The 24,447-nt window shown below is 55.8% G+C and overlaps 1 protein-coding gene across 2 annotated transcripts; it reads left to right on the plus strand.

The window, feature by feature from the left end:
* Window positions 1-631: 631 nt before the first annotated feature.
* LSS (lanosterol synthase) lies at window positions 632-22,827 on the plus strand. 2 transcript variants are annotated; one of them, XM_037158194.2, is made up of 22 exons: window positions 632-748; window positions 1,494-1,662; window positions 2,401-2,539; window positions 4,180-4,288; window positions 5,165-5,286; window positions 6,542-6,638; window positions 7,818-7,953; window positions 8,225-8,333; window positions 8,940-9,058; window positions 10,180-10,277; window positions 10,738-10,765; window positions 12,663-12,719; window positions 13,338-13,409; window positions 13,695-13,745; window positions 14,329-14,478; window positions 15,155-15,251; window positions 16,204-16,309; window positions 18,339-18,404; window positions 18,866-18,946; window positions 19,346-19,516; window positions 20,475-20,553; window positions 21,089-22,827. In XM_037158194.2, the coding sequence occupies exons 1-22, from the start codon at window positions 654-656 to the stop codon at window positions 21,218-21,220; spliced, it is 2,283 nt and encodes a 760-aa protein (XP_037014089.2). In that variant the 5' UTR covers window positions 632-653; the 3' UTR covers window positions 21,221-22,827. The 2 variants fall into 2 exon arrangements, with proteins under 2 accessions (XP_037014089.2, XP_037014090.2); XM_037158195.2 differs by lacking the exon at window positions 632-748 and adding an exon at window positions 1,100-1,196.
* Window positions 22,828-24,447: the final 1,620 nt, after the last annotated feature.

Raw genomic sequence — 24,447 nt, forward strand, 5'->3', positions numbered from 1 at the left:
CCTCCAAACTTTCTCTACTTTTGAAAACGACACTACTATATGGCCAGTTGTCCATGTCAAAAGCCTTAGACATGGTTTATTCAGTTTACTGAACAAGTTGGAATTGGCAGTGTGCAAGCAGAGGGAAGCATTATTTTTTTTCTCATGACTGTCCCAGAAACGCTTATCTTTTTATCTTTCAATTCACAGGTAGAATTTACAGTTTTTTCCTTAGTTTTAAAAGAGGATTATTATTTTGCTCATAAAAAGTCCAGTAAAATTTCAAAACTCAAACTTTGCTCAATTGAAACCTCTTCCCTCCCTTAGCTTGGCCAGACTTAGAGTTTGAGATGTAAGCTGGAGCCCTCATTCCCACTCTGTGTTTGCACATGGAGGGACATCCCCAGAAGAAAAAAAAACCTTCCAGCCTGTTTTCCCCTTTCAGGGAAGTATGAATTGGTGAATCTGGGAGAACAGACAGGGTCTAGTATGTTCAGGCTCCTCCGGGTACAGTTTCTGGGGTCGAGGCTTATGTGTGTCTTCTCATTGGCACTTGGCTGGCTACATGGTAACTTGGCGGCGCACCCTCAGTCGCGGCCCCAGCTCTTCCTGAAGGGCACGAGCTCCTCCCTGCCTCCGGTCCTGCCCTGGCTTGAGCCTCGCAGCTCTCCACTATGGCCTGCCCTCCGGTCTTCGGGACGGGAACTCCCTCATTTTTCAACGCCACCCGCTTCTCGCCATACTCTTTTCTACTGCCCAGGGTTCGCAGGTAAGACCCCGCCTCCTCAACCCTGTCTGCTTGCTCAGCTCTAGCCCCAGCCCTGCCCCTAGGGCCAAGTGGGCCTTCTTTCTCTCTCTCTCTCCCGCCACTCCCCGTCCCCGCCCACAGACCCCTCTCTAACCCCGCCCACCCTGTCTGTGTTGGTTCCCCCACCAACACACGCCCCAGGTCCCGCCCCTTCTTTCATGCCACACCCTCCTAATCCAGGCCCCGCCTCCAGCGCGGTGGGGCGTCTGCGTTCCACCACTGCGTTGGCTAGGCGCAGCTTGGGGGCCCACCTTCGCAGTGTTCTGATTGGCTGCTCGGACATCTTCCCACCACACTCCGTGTGTCAGCTGACTAACGCTCCCGATTAGTGTGCGGGGACTGGAGGGTGGCTGTTCCTACCTCTGAGCTCAGGTTGCGGGGCTCCAGCGGCAGTCATGACTGAGGGCACGTGAGTCCTCGCGCTCTGGACCCCACAAGAAGGGAGAGCGCTGTCGGGGCTCCGAGATTGGGTCACGGCGGGGAGGGGGCTTCCAGCCGAGGTCCCGCAGCTGGGGACCGCTTGGCGGGGGCGGGGCTGAGGGGAGTCCGGTGGGATGGGGGTCCTGTATCTAGCGGTAGAAGTAGCACTAAGAATGTTTGCATTTTGGGAGGTGAGGATGACGGCCTGCCTGTGGGTGGATGGAAGTGAGACCTCTGGGCTCTGACCTAAAGAAGAGGAAGGATGCCCATTCATACTCGTTTCCAGGTGTCTGCGTCGTAGAGGGGGACCGTATAAAACAGAGCCCGCCACCGACCTCAGCCGCTGGCGTCTCAGCAATGAGAGGGGAAGGCAGGTGTGGACCTATTTTCAGGAAGAGGACAACCCCGGCCGGGAGCAGACTGCGCTGGAAGCTCACTCCTTGGGATTGGACACTGTAGGTGCTCCAGTCTGCTCCTCACACAGTATCTGGGACTCCTGCCCCTATCCCTTTTCCTTAGCGCCAAGAACCAACAGAGAGCGTTCCAAAGCTACCTGTGGAGGGTAATTTTAAAGAAGGGGTGTGTAATGTGGGGCCTGGGCCCCATGTCACTAAAGCTGGTTCTTACAGGAATCAACTGAGTTAAAGACAAGGCATGAGTGGAATGGACCCCTTTGCTTCAATTCCTCTCTCAGTAGATTGTGAGTAAGGATCTGCTCTGATTTGATTTTTTTATTCAGAAAAAATATTTTTGATCCAATGAATTTCATGTAAGAAATTCAGCTAGTCAAAGAGTATGCAGTATAAATGGGACCTCCTGGTCAAGCCCTGGCCTCCACTCGCTGCCAGTCACTGTGTGATCCCTGGGCCCCTTCCTGTGAGATGTCCCAGGTCTGGGTGGACCTCAGTGCCCCACCCCACCCTCTTGGGCATTTGGTTTATTTATTTAGGATGGCTTGGAGAAGTGAAGAAATTAAAAAATATGTTTGACTGGAAAGCAAAACCATGAGAATGTGGAACTGTCCTTTTACTTTGCTGAGATGGCAGTACCATCATCAAAGAGTTTCAGAAACAGCTGAAACTTTTATAGTAATTCAGATTCATTGTTTCGGCTTGGGCTGTCAATGATGAAAGAAAGCTCCTTTAACCTGGCCACAGACTCCCCTCAGGTCTCATCTCTTTTCTCCTTTACAGAGGAGTTACTTTAAAGACTTGCCCAAAGCCCACACAGCCCACGAGGGGGCTCTGAATGGGATAACATTTTACATGGGGCTGCAGGCGGAAGATGGACACTGGGCCGGTGATTATGGTGGCCCACTCTTTCTTCTGCCAGGTAGGAGGGTGTTGTCCTGTCCTTTGGTAAGGGCACCCTGGGGCATCATTGGGGTACTGGCCTGACCTCGTTCAAGCTCTTGGTGTATGTCTGTGGTGTGAATGAGAGCAGGTAAACACCTAGGAGCTCACCTGGAAAAGGGTTGGAGAGGGTTACCCCGCACCCTGCTTGTTCTAGTGTTGGTCCTGGAAGATGGGAGTGAAGGCACAGCTGGTCTAGTGTTCGGACAAGGGAAGCAAGTGGTGGCCTGGGGTGAGTGGGGGAGGGGAGGCTTTTGAGTTCCAGTGCAGTGTAGTGGGGCATTCTGGGTGGAAGGCTGAGCCTGCGCAAAGGTGCCTATGCAAAGGCAAGGTAGTTTGAGTCCTCTGTGGGCGGCTCTGGCTGCCCAACTTACCTTGAAGGGTTAGCTGAGGAGCTCAGCCAGGTGAGCTGTAAGTTAGGAGGACTGCTGCTGGGTTTGGTCTGATGAAACTATAGCATCCTGTGAATGTTTCTCTAAGGAAATACTCAGTCTTGTAGTATGGGAAATCACCTTCTATAAATGTATGCAGAGGACCCTTTTTCCTAGGGGGAAGAACACTGCAGGCCCCTTGAGCTCCCATCTCCACTTTGCTTGACTCCTGGATTTTTATCTTTCTGTCCAGGGGCTCATGGGCCTATCCTGGGGGGCAAGTCAAGGCCTCTTTCTTTCCTTTCACCCACCTGGAGCCTGTTGAGACTGCTTTGACTCTGGGCAAAGCAATAGGACTTCAGGTGCCTTGGCTGCCTCACCTGTGACATGGGGGTGATGAGAATCTGGTTTGAACATATGTATATCACTGTGGTGAGCACTGATTCTGGGGTCCAGCTCCCTGAGCTCCAGCCCCATCCTCACCTCTTAGTTTCCTTCCGGCTGTGCCTCAGTTTCCTTCCCAGTGCAGTGGGGGAAGACACTGGCTCTGCTTCCTGCCTGTGTGTGTATTTCCTGTCTTGACAGTGTTGTGACTGTTCTGAAAGGAGATGGGCTTGTTTTCTGTGAGCCTCTGTGGCATCTCAGCATCTAGCTGTCCTTCTAGGCCATGTCTATGGCTATTGTGGTTACCAGGGCTTTGATGCCTCTGAGTCAGAAGCAGGCATTGTTCCATGGCACACTGGCTGGGCTCACCCTGAGACTCCCGTGTGGGGTGTCACAGGTATGTGGTTGACAGAGTTGATATGGGAGTGTGCCGGGGAGCAGCCTGTGAGTACCAAGCCCAGGAGGGCCAGGCAGGGGAGGGAAGGTTCTTTGTAGCTGTTTATTGTTGTCTATCTCCCCCACTTGCAAAGTGACATATGCTAGTAAGTAACTTGTACAACAGAAACATATAAAGAAGTAGATGTTACTCCACCCAGGGTGTCCCAGCCCGTGTGGGTCCTGGAGTGGCTGGATGAGCTCCGCATACCCTGTGTGGGGAGTGTCATGTGTGCTGTTGCTGCTGTACCTGGGACCTGTCTCCAGAGTCCCTGCTGGTGCCAAGAGGAGCGGCCTTTCTAGGCTTTTTTCTGTGGGAAGAAAAATGTTGAGAAAGCTCCCTGTTGGAGAGATTGTCATGAGGAAAGGGGCCAGGCTTAGCAGTGCTGAGTGCCTGCTCCTAGTGACGGACATCTCTTCTGCCACACAGGCCTCCTGATCACTTGCCACGTGGCACGCATCCCTCTGCAGGCCGGATACAGAGAAGAGATGGTGCGGTACTTGCGGTCGGTGCAGCTCCCGGATGGTGGCTGGGGCCTGTGAGTCTGCCCAGCACTGTTGCTGCCCATGCGTGCATGCATGTGCACAGATGTAGCATATGCATTTGTCAAAGGGTGGGGTGACCGTGACTGTCGACCTGGTTTGGGTGGGGGAAGAGTTCAGTGTCACAGCTTGTCTTGTAAATTGGTTTCGTCACTGGCTGAGAGGCTTGAGACCCTCATGCGACAGTGAAAACCATCCGGCTGTTATCATTAAGGCAGAAGGCACTGGTTCTGACTCTGCGGTCACAATAGGTGTAGCCAGGCTGGTCAGTTCTCCCTCGTCTCAGCCTGCCTCATGTGGGGGGGCTCGCTCTGGGATCAGGGCCCTCCCCCAAGGTGGTCAATTGCCTGCCCACCCTGGTCGTGGGCTCTGGTTGGGCCAAATCCACATCACTGGCCTCCATTTCAGAACCCTAGGGGGACAGCTCAGCCTCTGCTCGCCTCCTCAACAGGGGCGGGAGTCTCTCGAATTTGAGGCCCTGGCTCTGGCCTGTGGGTCCCAGCACACCATGACAGATGTTGAGATCTCACAAGGGCCTACGGCAGGCAGCTCAGGGTGTTAGCATGCCCTGACATGTTGCCCTGTGTGTGTTCTGTGTGCCATAGCAGTGAACGGGCCTTCGTTGGGTGGGTCATGCTGATTGAGGTGTGGGAGAGTAAGCAGAGGAGGCAGGCGGGTTCTGCAGGGCCAGTTTTGGAGCTGCTTAGTTGTCAGGAGAGGTGGCTGTTGCGGGTGTTTCTTGTGCTGCGGTGTTATGGAGGTGTAGGCTGTTTTAGTGGTCCTGATTTTCTGAGGAAATTAAATGGAAAGCATTGCGTAATTTCTTACATGTCATAAAAGATATTTTGGTACTCCTTCTCCTGCTGCTGCAGGCACGTCGAGGACAAGTCCACGGTGTTTGGGACTGCGCTCAACTATGTGTCCATGAGAATCCTGGGTGTTGGGCCCGACGATCCTGACCTGGTACGAGCACGGAACATACTTCATAAGAAAGGTATACCCTGCACAGCACACGCTAAGTAAAGGGTCTTTGTTGCTTCGGTTTAACTTAGTTCTTGCAGATGAGAAATAGAAAGATGCACCTTTACCTGAAACACTGGGCAAAATACATGAACAGGGAATTCATCAAAGCAGTAAAGTAGCCTTACCTGTAGTTTTTTAAAAAGCAAATTAAGATAAGCATATACCCTCCCGCGCGCTGGGTGGGGCTTCTGGCAGGTGGCACCTCTCCCCGCCTGTGTGTTCTGAAGGCTATTAATTCAGCCCTGGGGAGGCGCCATGGTTCCCTCTGCTCTGAGAGCTCCCCTGCTGCTCTGCAGAGCCTGGCAGGTCTCACCCGCCTGCCTCTTGTGGCTGTTCCGCTGTCCCCCTGTCCCCCTGCTCGGGTGCTGACGCACAGGGGCTCTGGTGCTCACGCATGGGTGGCTCCAGCCAGCCCCTTGAAGTACCTCGGCTCTGCATGCTGCTTCCTCTACCCGGGGTCCTGCCGTCCACCTTACCCCACTTCTTTGGAGGCTCCTACCCTTCACCTGGCTCCTTGCATGTTTCTTCTCTGGGAACCCTTCCTGACTTGCCCAGCTAGATTAAGCCTCCTGTGTGCATTCTAACGACATCCTGCCCTCTTTTCACATGTCATTCTTGCAGTGAGTTCCTCATTAGCCTCTGGTCTCACTGGCTGCTTTTGGGTTCCTTGCCCAGGGAGGGAATGTGTTGGGCCGCCCTTCCTTCCCTGGTGGCTTCCTGGGTTTGGGCCTCCTCATGAAGCCTAGCCAGGATGGTGTTCTGTGCCTGGGACCCATGTTGCTGGGGTGGCTCCAACTCGGGCCAGAGTGTCACTGAACCAGGTTGGAGTCCCGGCCTGCCTGCTGAGTGGGGATGCACAGGTCAGGGGCAGCTAGGAGTGGCCCTAAGAGGAGAAGGCCGATTGTGCTCACTGCCCCTCATCACTTTTCCAGGCCCATGTGGCAGGGGCTGCTGTGTGCATCTGGGCCCCTCACCTTCCCAGGTGGCTGCCTGTGTGTGTCCTTCCTGAAGGCAGGGATGTGAACGCCTCTCAGGGCTGGACACACTTATTTTGGAGAAGCTGCTGGTCCCACCTTGTGGCTGTGGTGCTGGATAGTCTGGAGCCTGCTTCTCGTGGGGCTTGGAGGATTTTTAGCAGGACTTTGCCTTCAGTTCATGCAGGAAGGGCCTGTGCGACTCCTGAGGTCCAGTTGGAGGGAGATGACGTGGGCCTGTTCTCTCCCCAGGCGGAGCTGTGGCTATTCCCTCCTGGGGGAAGTTCTGGCTGGCTGTCCTGAACGTTTACAGCTGGGAAGGTCTCAACACCCTGTTCCCAGAGATGTGGTATGCTTTCCTCTGTGGGGACGCGGCTGCTGGGTCCCTGCTGCCTTACTGAGAGCAATGACAGGGCCCTGGGTCCCTTGCTGCAGACAGTAGAAGAAGGGAGGGAGGTGCCCTGGGATGGGCCACGTGGCAGACAGGTCACCGTACAGGGCTGTTACAGAGCCCTGGTGTGGAGGAGGGAAGCTCTGGCTCTGTTGCCTAGGTGAGCATGATTGCATCTTGTTGTACGGACGTTGTGCGCATCTGCAGAAGGGGAGAGGAGGTAGGAGCCCAGCACCCCTTGCCAGCCCCAGCGCTGGGGTAAGCTGTGCTGTTTTATCTGTCATCTTATCTCTCTTGGTGGCAGATGTTAAAGTTAATCCTAGACATCACACTTACCCATGAACACTTCAGTGTGTGTCTTCAAAGATAAGAATTTTCTTTTGAACAGAACCACCTTACTAGTTACGTACTCAGCAAAATCGATACTAGTTCCTTATTGTTTAATACCACCAGGGCCTTCTAACATTTTGTAAATATGTAATGCAGGCTGGGACATTTCCCCAGAAAACAGTCACATGCATAGAAGTACCCTACTGTGCTTTGTGGGTGGTGAGGCCCGAAGAACCTTGCCAGCCCCCTCACTCTCAGCAGGGTTGGGGCCCCCAGGGAGCATCAGAGAGCTCGAGGGGCTCTCATGTTAGGTGACTTTGGTGGAGAAAGAGTGTGAGGTAAAGAGGCCACTGGGGAGATGACAGCAGGGTCCTGGAGGAGGTCACAACCAGGTCCAGCAGGGTCCTGTGATGGAGGTCACAACCAAAGGCTCAGGCCTAACCATTTTAAATGAGCTTTTTATTTTGGAATAGTTTTCTGTTTCCAGAATAGTTAGTCTGGAGCTGCCCCACAGACCCCTTGCCCATTTCTCACTCCTGACGTTCCCTGTTACATGGTTTGTCTACAACTGAGAAACCACAGGCCGTCCTGAGCGTCAGGATGAGCGTCCCAGCTTTAGGGGGCATCTGGTAGGTCCAGGCGTGGCCTGTGCCCTGGAGCACTGGGGGGTGAGCATGGGTGTGCAGTGCTGGCCTTGCGGACTGGGGCCAGGACATTCGTTCACCCTGAGTCTGTGCTTGGGAGGCCTGGGGCTGTGGCGGTGGCGAGGGTGGGGCTGGGGCTCCTGCTGATGCCCTATCTCCCCAGGCTGTTTCCTGATTGGATGCCTGCACATCCCTCCACACTCTGGTGCCACTGCCGGCAGGTTTACCTGCCCATGAGCTATTGCTATGCCACCAGGCTGAGCGCTGAGGAGGACCCGCTGGTCCAGAGCCTGCGCCAGGTGAGGACCTGGCCTGGGTCGTCCTGCAATGTGGCTCCCGTGGGCCTGGGGAGCTGAGCCCCCGGAGGTTGCGGTGAGGCCTCTGCTCCTATCCCCTCAGTGACTGCCCAGGGGGACTCTTGCAGTGGCATGGGGTGCAGGCACACCCGTCACTGGGGTGCAGGCCCGGAGGTGGGGTTGGGGTGTGGGGTGTTCATCAGGGTGTGCCCTGGTAGGACAGAGGGAGGAGACATCTGTGGGCAGCTGGGGGCTGAGGCACTATTGCCCCCAGGAGCTCTATGTGGAGGACTATGCCAGCATCCACTGGCCGGCACAGAGGAATAACGTGGCCCCTGACGACCTCTACACTCCACACAGCTGGCTGCTCCACGTGGTGTATGGTGGGTGCTTCCTCGGGGCTGGTTGAGCCTCCCTGGGGTCATCGATGCCTGAGGTGTTGATGAGTTTGTCCTCTCCTATCGTTTGGGTTATGTGGTGGTGGGCCTGCTACATCTGCCTCTTGTCCAGCAGACTTGCCCTGTTCCTGCCCTTGGAATGAGCCTGGGGTTTGGGCTCCTAGACGAGAAAACTTGGAGCCGAGGGCCTTGGAGGGTGTAGTCATTCCTTCTCTGGGGCAGGGAAGGCAGTTCCCCACCAGGCCCAATCCAGGCTCACCTCCCTGTGGGACCCCCGGAGGCCAGCACAGGCTGCTGTGTGCAGAAGTGGTCATGTTCCCTGTGCTGGGCCCTGGGCGGTGTTGGGTCTGTGCCATACCCACGCTGAGAGGTAGCTAGATTTGCACTCATGAGAACTGTCCCAGCCCAGCAGGGCAGCCTGCCAGGGTGTGCAGGGGCAGGCAAGGGGTTGGGGGTGAGGGGTGTGGGGAGACAGGAGGAAAGGAAGGTGGAGCGTGGCAGGTTGGGGGTCCTGGCACTGCCCTGTGCCTGGCTGGGCTGAGGCCAGGACTCCTTCATGCTCCGTGCTCTCTGATGTCCTCACCCCCACAGCGGTCCTCAACCTGTACGAACGCCACCACAGCACCAGCCTGCGGCAGCGGGCCATCCAGAAGCTGTATGACCACATTGCAGCCGATGACCGCTTCACCAAGTGCATCAGCATTGGCCCGGTCAGTGCCCCCTGCCTGCTGGGTATTGGCCTTGGGTGGGCATCCAGCTGCAGCCCTGGCATGGGTGAGGATCCAGAATGGAAGGCTTAGAGGCCAGTCTCTGGGGAACTGGAAGTAGGGGTCTCTTTGAGGGTGGCCCTCTGATCCCACAGGACTCCATTCTGCCCCATCCGTGTGCCTGGTCCCGCTCTCACCCCCACCACCTAGTGAGGCCACCTTTTAGGATTTTTCTGGCCAGCCTCACTTCCAGTAACAACCACCTGCCCTTCTCTTATGGGGTTCAGGGTGCCAGGGGTGCTTGGGTTTCATTGCTGGATCTTTCCAAGCCCCATGATGTGGAACTCGCTGAGCTTCTGACCTGGCTTTGCCTCATGGGGGCAGGTGTGGACACACCTACAGGCAGTGCGGCCAGGAGCACAGCAGCCAGTGCAGGGTAGGGGAGGCCAGCTCATGGCTGTGGGTGACGTGTGCAGGAGGTGGAATGGTTCTGAGCCCCTGGGTGGGCCATGACTGTAAGTTCTTGGGGGTGTACCCAGCCCCACTCCAGACCCTGCCCCCAAGTATTTTCTGGGCCTCATGGAAACCCAAAGGATCAAAAATGATGACACCCCACAGACCAGTCAGTTGTGCCCCTCTAGCAGCAATGCGGCTCTTGGGGTTTGACTCAGCATTGAATAAAGCACACCTGGCTGGAGAGAATGTCGGCTGTGGTTGGATTTGGACTCAGGAGATCCCTCAGTGGAAGGTCTGACCTCTAGGACTTGCCGCTCCGAGCATGTAACCTCCTGCACAGGCCTGGTTTCTGCATCCCCCCCCCCCCCCCACCGTGCCCCTTACCCTGCAAACCTGCTCTGGCACCTGCATGGTGGTTCTGCTTGCTGGCTGGCTGCTTGGGCTCACAGGTCACCCTCCCTGCTCTGCGCACACCCTCAGCCCCTCCCCACTTTCCCCGGAGACCTGGTTTCCTGGGACCCCACAGTGGCTGTGTCTGTCTCAGGGCCTGGGAGCAGCACACACTCAGGAAATGTGGGTTAGAGCAGAAACATGGTTTAGCAGGGTCGGGCTACATCCTTGTACCTGGGAGGTCTGGAGCAGAGCCCTGACGGACCCCTCTCCTGTAGATCTCGAAAACCATCAACATGCTCGTGCGCTGGTATGTGGACGGGCCGGCCTCCAGCATTTTCCAGGAGCACGTCTCCAGGATCCCCGATTACCTCTGGTGAGTGCGGCGGGAAGGCCCAGTTGGTTGGTGTCACATTTAGTCTCTGATGTGGCTGAGGGCCCAGTGTGCATGTTTGTGGGCCCTGCTGCCACAGTGGCAGATGTGTGTCAGTATCTCTATCTCATGTCCCGGTGGGGGTGCTGTGGTGTCTGGCATGACACTGAAGCCAGTAGTTTCGGGGTTGATAGAAGCTGGGGAGGGTCTACTCCACAGCACAAACTCTGGGTGTTTTCAGAAGGCAGAACCAGAGGGCCTGTGGGTGGACAGGGAAGCTATGGGGGAATGTCAGGAAGACTGGTGACAAGGGGAGCTGGTCATTTGTGGATTGTACCTGGGAGGGGGCCTCCTGCTGCCCCTGCGCACGGCTCGGGGGAGGGGCGCTGTCCTCTTGTTCCCTGTGCTGTGGGGGCTCTGGGCACCGCCTGACTCCCAGCTCTTTGCCCTCTCCCCTTCACAGGCTGGGCCTCGATGGCCTGAAGATGCAGGTAAGGGCTGCAGGGCTGGCTGCTGGCTTCCTTTGCCCCCATTCCTGCCTGTGGGTTTGTTAGATTCAAAAGTCACCCCTTGCAAGGCCTGGCAGTATGGTGAGCAGCCACAGGCCCTCTGTCCCGTCTCTGAGGGGACATGGGGTGCCTCCTGGGCTGGGCCACTGCAGGGGAGCCTAGAGCCCTAGGGTTGTGGTAGTGCTGATGGTCAGAGCCTCCCAGGGCTGTGGGAACGATGAGGTTCAGAGCCCAGTAGAATTGTGGGAACATTGAGGATAAGAGCCCCCAAAGGTTGCGGGAGCACAGAGGGTCTACAGCCACCATGTGGGAGCCAGAGTAGTTCAGAACTGCAAGCCGGGAGGTGGAGTTCTGAATGGGACTTCCAGGTATATGTTTCAGTGATTTTTAGGAATATTACCAAGTGATGCAATTATACTGTCAGTCAGTTTAGGAGCATTTTCATGACCTCAGAGCTCACACACTGGCCTACCAAAATTCAGGCCTCAGGTAGGAGGGGAGCCCTGCCCTCCGATCCCCAGCCTGCCCAGCCGTCCCCGCCTCTGAGGGTTTGTAGCCTCATCCCCTAGCGCTGAGATGCACTCCCTCGGGCCCTTCTCTGTATGCGTCCCACTGGTTTGGATGTGGTAGGTGATCTGGCACCATCACTGCCCCCACCCCAGGGTGTTTCCTGTTAGCGGCCCTGGGGTGGGGCGCCACGTCACAGGCTGCCTGGTCTCATCTTCTCTGGCTGTAGGGGCCCTGGTTCTGTGCGCTGCACCTGCTTGACTCATCATGGGAATGTGGAGGGTCCAGCAGGGTCCTTGGGGCACCTAGGTCACTGGGCCTTTGGTAGGGGCATGGGGTCAGCACCCGCAGTGCAGACTCACCTCGGTTCCCTCACCAGGCATGCCCCGAGCCCCTTGCCTAGCTCCTGACTCCCACGCTGCCGGTCTCTTGTAAAAGGTTTTTTAAAACATGCCCAATAGAGGAGGGCGGCAAGCCCCCATGTGGGCCCCTGCAGCACCTCAGCAGACGAGGGCGTCCTGGTCTTCAGGAAACTCCTGTACTGCTGCCGCCGCCGAGTCAGGGACGCCTTAGTGTGGTCTGCAATGGGTTTTTTGGCATCAGGACTAGAGCTCAGCGGCTGATCCTTGAGGTCACTTTCAGCTAGCTGTCTCCTCAGTGCCTTCTTTCCTGGCAACTTTGCCTCTAAAGGGTCCACTTTCCAGATGTGACTTACTGCTTCCCCTGGGCCCCATGTTTTCTGCACACTGACAGTTGGACGCTGAGGCTTGATGCCGTTCAGGTTTCTTTCAGCCCGGCGTCTCTCCTCTCCGTGTGCGTTTTTCCCACTTGTCCCTCTGGGCCAAGATTGCCGGCTGCCCCTTTGGTCACCTGTGGGCCTGGGCTGAGGCGTTCCCACTTCCACCCCATTAACTGCGTGTCTGTCCCAGGCCCGCTCTGTCTCCCTGGGGTGTGGTCGTTGGTATTCTGGTGGGAACGGAGTGCTGACCAGGGAACCGGGCTCCCTGGGTGGGTTTGAGGGAGGCCTTCCCAGCCCAGCTGAGGCTTCGGCCAGGCCCCTCCACCTCAGACGTGGGGGGCGTTTCTGGGCACTGCTGTGAATGGGACCAGAGGCTGTCGCTGGGCGGGTAGAGGCCACAGGCAGTGGAAGCCATAGGTGGTGGCCGTCTAAATCCTGAAGTGCCCTGACAGACCTGGCCTGGCTGGTGGCCTGGTGAAGGAAGGTAGGGCTGCCCTGAGCACCAAGCCTGCGTGAGCTTTGAGGGGTACACAGAGCCCAGGGGGTCAGGAGGCGCTGGGCTCCTGCCTCTTTGCCGGAGCTGGTGGGAGGACGCTGCACTGGCTCCTGTAATGTCTCCCCGTTTGTGTGCAGGGCACCAATGGCTCGCAGGTCTGGGACACCTCGTTTGCCATCCAGGCTCTGCTGGAGGTACGTGGCTGTGTCTGTCTGTCCCTCAGCCTCCAGCTGACCTTCCTGTCACCTGTCCCTCTGCCCAGCACGTACACAGGCTGATCCTGGCTCTTCGCTCTTCTGGGCTCCAAGGCCTCTGGCGATGGTCCAGCTGAGGCCGGGTCTTGCTCGGCCTCTTGGGTCGTGGGCTGGCTCAGAGGCTCCTGGAGCAGGGAGGCTGGAGAGGCTCTGTCCCAGCAGGTAGGGCAATGGGGGCTGTTCCGGGCTCTTCTCAAATGCAAACTGCTCCTCTTAGACACTTTGAGAAGAGCCACTGAGCATTAATAGAGAAAAATGGGGGTTTTATTCTGGTGGAATGAGGTCGCAGAATCCTGGGGAGCCCTGAAGAGGGGTCTGGGCCACATGGGGACTGCCTTGGACAGGTCAGGACCCTGTGGGTGTGGTGGGCAGCTGTGGTACCCCTCCTGCCCACTCTGTTTCTTCACTATGTCATTTTGATTTGCCAGTGGACGCCTAAGCACCCAGGTGGGTTTGCTCCCGGTTCCCACGGGTGGCAAGACGTCACTAGGACCATCCGGAGACCAGCCTACCCACACAATTCCTGCAGCCAGTGGCTTAGCTTCTTCTCTCTTCCAGGCAGGTGCACACCACAGGCCTGAGTTTTCATCCTGCTTGCAGAAGGCACATGAGTTCCTGCGGGTCTCACAGGTGAGCCCTAGGAGCTGTGAGGCGCTTCGCATGGGCAGAGGTGCCCCTCCCATCCTGCCCTCCCCAGCTCAAGGGGTGCCCAGCGGGGTTTCCCAGGAGTGAGTGGGGCTGTGGGTGGTGGGCCATGGGGGTGATGCCTTGAGGGCTCCCTCAGGCACCAATGACTGAGAGGCCACAGCCCTGGGCCCCCCATATCCTGCTGTACCAGCCCTGCCCTGGTGTCCAGTGTGGCAGTGATGTGTTCCCTCCTGTGCTTTCCACGCATGTTCTTCGGATGCTGCCCAGGTCCCAGACAATCCACCTGACTACCAGAAGTACTACCGCCAGATGAACAAGGTACCACGGTTGCACCTGCCAGCCCAAGCCCTGGGAGAGGCTACCTGTTGGCTGGGCCTGGTCTTCAAAGAGGGCTCCTCCCTCGGCATCCTGGGGCTTTGTCCTTTCATGGATGATTGTGGGTTCCAGTGACGCTCCCGAGATACCTGAACTGAGTCTCTGGGCTTGACTGGGGCAGCTGAGCCCCGTGGGCTTCTTCCCAGGCTGTGTGCACACCCGTGCTCTGTGATGCTCCCAGACAGACGCAGTCAGACATGAAATAAGCACAGGGAGAGGGCAGAGGGTGGAAAGACAGTTTCTTCAGCATGTGTGAGAGGGCAGACACGGCTGTGGCTGCGTCCTTGCAGGGGCCAGGAGGGTGCCTGTGGCTATCTCGTGCCTGTCCTGTGGAGGGGCCCGACAGCTGATGGGGTGAGGCTGCATCCAGTGGGGTTGCTGTGCTAGAAACCTGAGGCCTGTACATGCTCGTGCATGTGTTCGGCTTGGGGCTGTGGAGGGTGCAGTGGCCTTGGATGCTCACGAAGATGGGTGTGGGCTTGGCCTTCTGCCCCCGCTCCTGTCACAGCCTCCATGCCTTCCACAGGGCGGCTTTCCCTTCAGTACTTTGGATTGTGGCTGGATTGTTGCTGACTGCACAGCCGAGGCCTTGAAGTCTGTCCTTCTTGTACAGGAAAAATGTCCTTTCGTCACCATGCACATCCCACGAGAGCGGCTCTTTGACGCTGTTGCTGTGGTGAGGCTGCTGGGCATGGGGCTCTCGTCCCCAGACCCTGAGGGTGCCGTGCACACATGGGTCCCTTGGGTTTGTTTAGTGTTGCAGATGAGCTGTGCACTCGTGCAGTTCCCACGGGGCCTGTCTCAGCCACACTCAGGGCCAAGTGTGAGCTGGAGGGGCACATCTGGGCTGGCAGGAGGCCCTGGTGGTACTGAGTCTTGCACTTCCCCAATGGTATGCGAGGCAGTGTCCTTGGCCCAGCCACTGAGGGCAGGCTAAGGCTGGGCCTATGAGGCTGCTGCAGCCCCATTTTCTGTCTGGTTCTGGAGGCCAGCAGACCTGGCTGTTGACCTCCCAGAGGGCTGGGATTCTCACAGTGTGCCTGATGAAAGAGGGAAAGCCTTTTAGCATGTCCATTTTGGTGCATGTCTTCCAGCAGAGGTCACGTATGTGACTTAAGAATGCATGCACATGTTGGGGTGTGTTCCCAGATGGTTACTTAACAGGGTAGCTAACTGATAAAGGTTGTAGCCCACTGCCAGGGCACCTGAGGGTCTTGGTCTGATGTGAAAAGTAGCTCCCTGCTGCCCACCCCTGCCCATTGGTGCCTAGCCCTGTCCATTGGGTGCTTAGCCCCACCCAGACCTGGGCATCCACATGCTCAGCTCTCAAGATATGCTGTTTTTGGTTTTAGTTGCTGGAGTTGAGAAACCCTGAGGGGGGGTTTGCTACCTATGAGACCAAGCGTGGGGGTTACCTGCTGGAGCTGCTGAATCCCTCGGAGGTATTCGGTGAGTAGCCAGCCTGCCAGTGTGTGGGCACAACCCGCCCTTGCCAGCCCCGAGGAAGATTTGCTGAGCAGAGCCCTGAGGTCTATCCCCTGGCTAGGGGCAGTGCCCACAAAGGTGCTGGCAGATGGTGATGGGTCCTTTAAGGCAGGGGTCCCCAGCCTCTGGGCCTCGGACCGGTTCTGGTCTAGGCCTGTTAGGAACCAGGCCACACAGCGGGAGGTGAGCTTGAATGTAGGGGCCTGAATCATCCTGAAACCATCCCCCACCCCTGATCCATGGAAAAATTGTCCACAAAATCAGTCCCTGTTGCCAGAAAGGTGGGGTTTTAAGGAGCCTCCCAAGCACTGGAGTGTTTCATGCTCCTTGGCCTCCAAAGGTAGCTGTGGTGCCCCTGATGTGAAGGGAAAGCTGCGGTTCTGGCTTGGGGGTCACGCCCAGCTCTGGCCCTAGTCCGGACCGTCTCCTGCTCTGTTCTTCATGGAAACTGCCCCATCTCCTGAGCGCTCCTTGCAGGGGAGGTGTCGGTGTGGCCCGTCTCCCTTATGTCCTCGTGCTGTGTGTCATGGTTCTGGTCTGTAAGCGCTGGTTCTTTACCCTGGGCTGCCTCTGCATGCCTTGTACCCCTCTTCTTAACTGTGAACCGGGTCCAGTGGAGGGTTTCAGGGTGGGATGCAGCTCTGTGCTGTGTGCCCCCTCCTTCACCCTCTTGCACTCTGCTGCTGACCTGGCTGTCCCACAGCAGATGGGCTTCCAGATCACTCAGTCACCAGGTCACCTGTGTAGGTACCACCTGCCACCTTGTGGCTATGGTCACTAGTGACACCTTACTCGTTTCCTCCAGGGAACTTTCAGGCTCTTGATGTGCCATGCAGGCCCCACACATTAGGTGCTGGGTTCTTCACCGTTTGGCCTGAATTGCCAAGGTGAAGCTCACGATCCTTCACTTTCCCAGGGGACATCATGATTGACTACTTGTATGTGGAGTGCACCTCGGCGGTGATACAGGCACTGAAGTATTTCCACAAGCAGTTCCCAGAGCACAGGCCGAGGGAAATCAGGTAAGGGTGGCCCGTCCACGTAGCCACGGGTGCCACCAGCTTGGCAAAGAGCTCAGACACTGCAGGCGTGACACAGAGCCATTGTCCTCTAACGAGGGCCCTGGAGTGAAGCTCATTGAAACATGGGAGGGCTTTCCAGTGTCCTAAACCTGGTTGTTTGCCCTGAAGTGCATCAGAATTGTGTACTGGGGCTCCAGGGAGTGAGCATGGTTACAACACAGGGGCAAGTTATTTCACACATCTTCTTAATGTGAAAGACCCACACCCCCTGCTTCACCTGCATCCAAATAGATGGTAGCTTTCCAGCCTTTCCCTCTGAAGTCTGACACCTGTGCAGAGCAGCGTGCAGACCCTCGGTATGGTGCCTGAGGAACTGTCCTGAAGTTGGCAGAGTGTCCGCAGGGCGCACACATGTTACCAGAAGCTCCGCTCCTACACCCAAGGACCCAAGGTGGGGACTCGTGGGCTTGGCGCCCTTCTCTTGGCCTTGTGCTTGAGAGGCTGGGCTGGCAGAGTAGCGGTTCGCACTGTGCTTGGCGGTCAGTGTGTCTGCTGAGTGGGGGTGCCACATTGTGTCCACCTGTTTGTCGTGGGTCTGCGCAGGCTGTCCATAGTTATTATGAACCACCCTGCCGTGAATACATGTTTTGGGCACACAGGATGTCCGGGAAGTGTGTCATAGCCACAAGGGCATGTGCCTTGCCTTCCCTCTCTGGTTTTGAAAGGCTTGTGCTGGGTCCCCACGATGAACTAGGGAGTGTTTTTTTTTTTCTTTCTTTGTCCCTGAAAGAGTTTGTGTGAGATTAGGATGCTTGTTCATGATAACTTAATAGAATTCACTTATCATCAAACTTCTAGGCCTGGAGTTCTTCTGGGAAACGTTCACATTTTTGAGTCCTGTCTTTAGTAGTTATAGGACTATTCAGGATCTCTATTTCTTCTTGAGGCCCTTTTGATAAGTTAATTTTCCTAGTGATTTGTACACTTTACCTAAATTTCAAATGCATTGCCTAAACTTTTCGTGTTTTACTTTAACTTTGATTTCCACTCTACCTGTAGTCATTTCTTCCTGTCACTCATATTTATCTGTGCCTGCACCTGTGTGTTTGTTTCCTGTTGCTGAGGAACAGTATCACTGCAGACTTGGCTTAAAATGATGTGTGGCGATCACCTCCGAGCTCCTGGGCCAGGGGCTAGGCTTGGCTGGGGCGCGTCACCGCCCGGCCACCATCTTGTCTGAGCATCAGCGGAGGAGATCTGCTCTGAGCTCGTGTGTTCGTTGGCAGGTGTCCATTTCTTGTGCAGTGTCAGCCTCAGGACCCATTTTTTTCTGGTTGTTGGCTGGAGGCCACCCTTCATTTCTGGACCTGTGGGCCTCTGCGTGGCTTTGCGAAAGCTGGCAGGGGAGAGAGTCGAGAGAGGGACTCTGCTGGCCAGAGGAAGGCCAGAGTGCCACGTGATGCTGTCACCGGCACAAAGTCCCATCCACTCTGCAGGAATCTGTTGGTTAGAAATAAGTCTCAGGTGCTGCCCACGCCGGAATGGATGATGTGGGGTGAGCCCCGGAGGAGAGGGTCATGGGCACCTCAGTCTGTACTTGGGCCTCCTCGCTGGCCTGTTAAGGGAGCCACTTTTTCCTTTAGGAGTACCTGTTAGACTTGTGATGGAGCTTCTCTGCCCTCTGAATCTTTTGTTTTCTCTCTGGTTTTTTATTTTTAAAGTTTCATCCCATGTGATTTACTCAAGCCTGTGCATGCCCCGACATTGATTTCAGGGACACCGATCCTGTTGCAGCTGCTTCTAACCTTGGTTCCTCTCGAGTGTTTGCTTTCCTTTTCATTTAACTCCTTCCTGCGTCCTATAGTTGCTTCTGCTCTGGCCTCATATCTCCTCTTTGAACTGTTTGTTCATCTTCACGTATTTTTAGAAGGGAGAGCACAACTCATTCTTTTCGAGATGGTAGAATGGGTGGAAATGGCGTAAGTCGCTGTTTTGCTGGGATGTTCATTGGACCATCCTCGTGTTGCAGGGAGACCCTCGAACAGGGCCTGGAGTTCTGTCGGCAGACGCAGAGGGATGACGGCTCCTGGGAAGGGTGAGTGACGCGTGCGGGACTGACAGGCCTGCACTCACAGTGTGCCTGTGCTGCTCCAGGGGACTCAGGCAGGGAGCTGCCAGCCTCAGATTTCCGATGGACCTTGTCCTTTGTGAATGCTGGCCCTTCACCCTGGCGGTGTTTGTCAAGTGTGTTGGGCATGCTCCGTGGGCCGTGCCTTGTTTGTTGGGTCTGATTATTCACGTCCCCCCCAAGTTTGGATCAGTTCTTATGTTGTGGTTCCAGCAGACAGACTCGTCCTCTGAAAGCCATGGGCAGGTCTATCTCACTGGTCTTAAGGCTCTGCTGTTGTGCTGACTTGCAAAGGCCATGTGGATGTTTTTCTTGAAAATAACCACAGCCTCCCTGTGCTGGAGGGTGTTCCCATCCTCTCACACCTGCTGTGAACTTGACCTGTGAACTTGGCAGCTGAGACTTTATTTCCCCATGTCTTCCTGCAGCTCCTGGGGGGTTTGCTTTACCTACGGCACCTGGTTTGGGCTGGAAGCTTTTGCCTGCATGGGACAGATTTACCAAGATGGGTAAGTGTGGATATTTGGCCCCTGGTGGGATGGGGTCTTCTCAGCATGATGCTTTGTTGGGGGGAGGGTATCTTCCTTTGATGTTTGATTTTGGGTGTGTTTTTACGTTTTTGAAATAGGAGAATGGGTTAGAGTCCAGCATATGCACTGGATTGGGTTGAGGGAAGGGCTCGGTCTGAGCTGTGTGTGGTGGTCTCGCCCAGTTCTGCCTGGCTGGGTGGGTGTTCATGGGTTGGTCATGGCGGTGAGGCCACCTGCAGCCATAAAGCCTTTCACTTTATCTATGGTAGGGGGCGCCAGCCCCCCTTCCCTGGCCTTAAGGAGACCTGGCCAGGGTGACAACCCAGAGGCCTTGGGTCTCCACTGTGTGATGGGGTCTCGTGTCTGGTGTCTCTGCAGGGCAGCTTGTGCAGAGGTCTCCAGGGCCTGCAACTTCCTGCTGTCCCGGCAGATGGCGGACGGAGGCTGGGGGGAGGACTTCGAGTCCTGTGAGCAGCGGCGTTATGTGCAGAGCGCCCAGTCCCAGATCCACAATACATGCTGGGCCCTGATGGGGCTGATGGCCGTCAGGTGGGGGCAGGTGAAGGCAGGACACTGAACCTGGTGACTTGGGTGGGGGGCAGGTGGCTGAGCTCTATGCAGGGATAGGAGGAGGTGAGGTTGCAGGGTTTTGGGGGCAGAGCTATAGGTCCATCTGAGTGATCTGAATGCACCTGCGAAGAGGCTCACTACCACAGCGCCATGACAGAGGACCTGGGGCTGAGAGGCCCCAGGAAAACAGTACGAGGTGTGAACCATCTACAGCTGCGCTCCATGGTTCTGCCTGTGTCCACAGCAGTGCTTAGCTGTGTGTGTGTGCAGGCAGGTGTACACACAGGTATGCATGTACACACATGCAGATGTACACACAACATGCACACACATGTACACATAGATGCGCGCAGTTATACTGCGCTGTGCTGCCTTGTTGGGTTTGGGGCCATTTACAGAATCTTCCTAAAACCTTCTACAAGTTAGGCCAGGCTAGTGTGAGCAGCAGGGGCCTAGTGTGTGGGGACGTTGGGGAGAGGGGTCAGCCCCTTGTCTGCTTCACACAGCTGAGCTTGGTCCCGAACCTGCAAGGATGGTCGAGGTTAGCACACGTGGCCTCTGTGGCCCTCAGAGGGCCCTGAGCACCAGTGGGCAGGGTGGGCACCAGGCGGGGTGTCCTCCTCTCCTGGGGGGTGTAGGAGAGCAGCACCTTGTGGCAGGGACCCCTGGTCGCCCTCGTTCACCGGGCTGTCTGCCTGGCCCTGTTCAGCTCCACAGGTGCTGCGTCCTCCACTTCCCCGGTGGAGCTGGGCAGCGATGGCCTGAGGTGTGCTGACCGGCCCTAGCGGGGCCGGCACCTCCTGGGTGTTGGGTTAGGTTTTCCACGTCTGTGTCCTGTGCTCGGCTATGGAGGGTGCGGGCTGGGTTTTGGCTGCAGCTAGTGGTGGTTTCATCCACAGAGTGGTGATGGTGTGTTCACTGCCTCCTCTCCTCACAGGCATCCTGACGTAGAGGCCCTGGAGAGAGGAGTCAGGTGTCTGCTCAGAAAACAGCTCCCCAGTGGAGATTGGCCCCAGGTATGCTGTGGAGGGCTCGGCACTGACCTCAACTTTATGTCCCCTCCTGGCCCTGTGTCCCTCATGGGGTGCTCAGTGGCACGGTTTAGCTTTGGGCATTTGAGAGACACCGCCCGTGAGTGGCCTTTGTTGAAGGCAGATCTGTGATGGTCCTTGAGAATCTTGCTTTTTGCAAATGAAGTAGAGGCTTGGGGGGCGGGGCTGCTGGATCCAGAAGGTGCTGGGAGGCCCTGGATGGCCCTTGGGTTCTGCCTGATGGCCCCTCATGCCCGATCCCTGCTGGCATGGGGTCATGAGGTCATGTGAAGCTAACTCCCCTCCCCTGAATGAGTTTGGGGTCAACAAGCCTGTGCGGGACTGGTGACCAGGCCAGAGGGTGCTGCAGGTGGAAGGCTCCGAGAGCTGGGAGCACTGCCGTGGAGGCTCTGCTGTGCTGACTCCCCATGAGCTGGCCAGCCCTCCACCTGGGGTGTCACTTCAGGGAGCCTCTTGGCTCCCTGGTGGAGCCTGAGTTGAAGTTCCTGTGTCCTTTCAGGAAAACATCTCCGGGGTCTTCAATAAGTCCTGTGCCATCAACTACACGAACTACAGGAATATCTTCCCCATCTGGACCTTAGGTCGCTTCTCCCGCCTGCACCCTGAAAGTACCCTTGCTGGCTACCCTTGAGAGGGGGCCTGTGGGCGCCTGGCCGGCGGGGCTGCAGAGTGAGGTTGGAACATCTTGCCTGACCGGGAGCCATTGAAGCCTGCCCCACCCTCCCCTCTCTGGTGGGAATGCTGGGACCAGGCCTGCACAGGGGCAGGCTGGTGGTTTAGATGCTTGTCAGTGTAGGGCCAGGGTGAGGGAAGGAACGAGATGAACTGTGACACTAGAGAAGGCACGGCGTGTCTGCGGCCCTGGGCGTGTGTCCTCGTGTGAGCCCAGGGCTGGGAGCGCTTTCCTGACCAATAATAGTCCTCAGCATTGTGCCTTATCTGCCTCCTGCCTGGTGCTGGACTCACCCCCAGGATGGCTCTTTCTCCATCTTCTGTCTGTGAGACCGAGGGAGGTGACAGCTTCCCTGAACAGCCTGGGGTAGAGGGGCTGGGCCTGCCTGTTCACCACGCCACCCTGGCCTCAGTGAGGACAGGGACCAGCACGGCAACCCTGCCCCAGATCTCATTCATCCACACTGCACTGCTGTGCATTCAGTTTCCGGGTGCCAGCATCCCCCCTCCAGAGTATACAGTCATCTCATAATGACAGAAACACCCAGGGGGGCCAAGCATAACAAACGGTGAAGGGTTACTGGTTTGGTGGCTACCACAGCGGGGCACCGCTGTGTGCCAGGGACAGCTGAGCACCCCAGCCTGTCGGTCACCACCCACTGAAGCTGGTCAGGCATGTGTGACGCTCAAGACACTCTGGTGACAGCTGTGACCTTCGTGCCCTAGTTTGCTCTGAGTTGAAGTAGGAGCCAGATTTCCCAGTAATGCTTCTTGGGTGGTAAACCACTCATTTCCCTTCTGGCTACTCTAAACCGTTTGGTTCTATGTACATGGACTTGGGGCTCAGGATAGACACTCTGGGGCCTGGGTTTGCCACTGGCCTATGAGGATGAGCAGCTCATGTGCTCACAGCCTCCCCGGGGGTATGACTAGGAGGAGTCACCAAGAGCTTTGATGAGAATAAAACCCGAGCCTGGTGTTACCTGCAAGGCCCCACCCCAATGCCACCTCCACCTGTCATTTCTCTGTGCCATCTCCTGGACTGACGGCAGCCCCACGCTGCACTTCCCTGGCCACCTGTCCTCCTTAGCCTCGTCATCACCTTCCTGGAACCCATCAGGGCCCTTGCCACTCTCGGAGGCTTTGCCTACGTGGCCCTCCTCCTCCTGCTCTGGTGGTCCCAGACTCTCAGAGCTCATTGGCTCCTCGGTTTCAGGAAACACAAGTAGCTGCTTGAAGATAAGCAGGTGCCTTCCTAGGTATTTCAGGGAAATGATTTGCCTCAACCTGATTAAAAATCGAGTCCTCTATCCTAGGTAAATTGCTGGAGTCTTGAATTCAAACCTCTATTTTTCATTGATTAAATTTTGAATATTATGCTGGGAAATTTTCTCTGGAGTTTTGTGAGGTTTTCTATGTTCACCATGATGTAAATTTCACACCCTTTGAGGAAATGTCGAGGAACTCATAGTGGAAACTTACCTCTAGGAGAAATGCTTTTCCTTACTGAACATAATTGCTACTGCTACATAATTTGTATTTAGGCAATAAAAATGTCTTAGGAATCCATACTCCTTCCTTGTCTCCCAGCAATTGCATAAGAATCATAGGTTGCCTGGTCGGCTTCCTTTACTTTTCATCTCCACCCGCAATATAAATTTTTATTTAATAATTCACTTTTCTTCAAAAAGGAATTAAGGTTAGAAACTCGAGGCAAAGGGAAATAAGGGCAGGAGAGTCTGATGGTTTGGGGGAACGTTAGCACACGAGCTCCCTGCCAGGGGGCTGATTAACGTGCTGTCGTTGGCTTCCAGACTCTGAGCTGGCTCTGCAGGAGGCAGTGAAGAGGAAGCTCATTGTAAGACAGGACCCCCGTGGGTTAGGAGGGGTGCGAGTCCCTGGTTGTGCCGGTCCTCACAGCGCGGCAGCGCAGTGCACCTGGTCACAGCAGAGCCCATCAGCACGGTGCCTGCAGGGGCAGCTTGGACAGCGGGGGATTTACTGGGTACGCTGGGCAGCACTTCTTGACCTTGAGCTCCCCAGTGATGTATGACCTCAGTGTCTGGCATTTTCACTTGCCATCTCTGGTGCCATTCCAAGACCCCCTTTCCTCAAGAGGATGAGAGTGATAGAGATAACTTCGGAGTTACTTGTTTTCTTTAGCAAAGATAATTCAGCCAGTAGTTTCCATGTGATGATGGGGACAGTGATGTGTCCGAGACCCATCCTGACTCAAATGAAGGACAGCTGGTTTGCATGGCTTCAGGCAGCCTCAGTTGCCCACCCCACAGCCAGGCCTTGTATGGTGGTGAGATGCAGTGATCCTGAGGCCCCTTGTTCCCTGATGTCCCCTCTGGTTCTTGGGCAGGTAGAGGAGCAGGGCCAGCCCGTGGCCGTTAAGGCACAGGTGAGTACTACAACCCCCGTAGTGGCCAGGAGACTTCAAACCTCAGGGACCTGTTGGATGATACAGGCTGGGGCAAAAGAAGGTTTACAGTTGTGAGCATGCAGAACAGTTCTTGTATTATTTATTAATTATATTATTTTCCATATGAACACCTGTGAACATGCTTTTGCCTCACCCTTTATTGAGTGGTGTGTAACTATATATGCTTGGAGTCTCCAGGGAAGGGTGGCAGGGGGTGGGGGTGGGCAGGAGGCAGAAAAACTTCCCAGGTAATCATGGCTGAGATTCTTCCAAATATGAAATATGTAAGCCCAGAGATCCATGAAGCTCAGCAGACACATACCAGAATAATCACACAGGGCCCCTTAAAAAAACAAAACCAAAAAAGCACTTCATAACCAAACTGATCAAACCAATGATGAATAAAAGTCTTAAAAACAAAAGCAGACATCACATAATAGGTGAACAAAGACAAAGATGATGGCCAGCTTCTCATTAGGAACAATGTGGGGGAGAAGAGTGGGAAAAAGAAAACAACTGGTCACCTTAAAGTTCCATATTCGGAGAAAACACAAGCCAGAGCCGAAGGACTTCTCCAGCCTCCTCGCCCTAGAAGAGATGTAAGTTGTTTGGGCTGGAGGATAGTGACGGATGGAAACTGGTCCTCACCAAGGAATAAAGAGCACCAGAAATGGCAAGTCTGGGAAATGTAGAAGCTAACCCCCTACAGGGGGGTTATTTAAAAAATTTCCTTTACATATAATTAACTTTCAGAAGCA

The sequence above is a fragment of the Artibeus jamaicensis genome, unplaced genomic scaffold (assembly GCF_021234435.1).
Source record: "Artibeus jamaicensis isolate MK-2021 breed Jamaican fruit bat unplaced genomic scaffold, CSHL_Jam_final scaffold_474, whole genome shotgun sequence".
NCBI classification, from domain to species: Eukaryota; Metazoa; Chordata; class Mammalia; order Chiroptera; family Phyllostomidae; genus Artibeus; species Artibeus jamaicensis.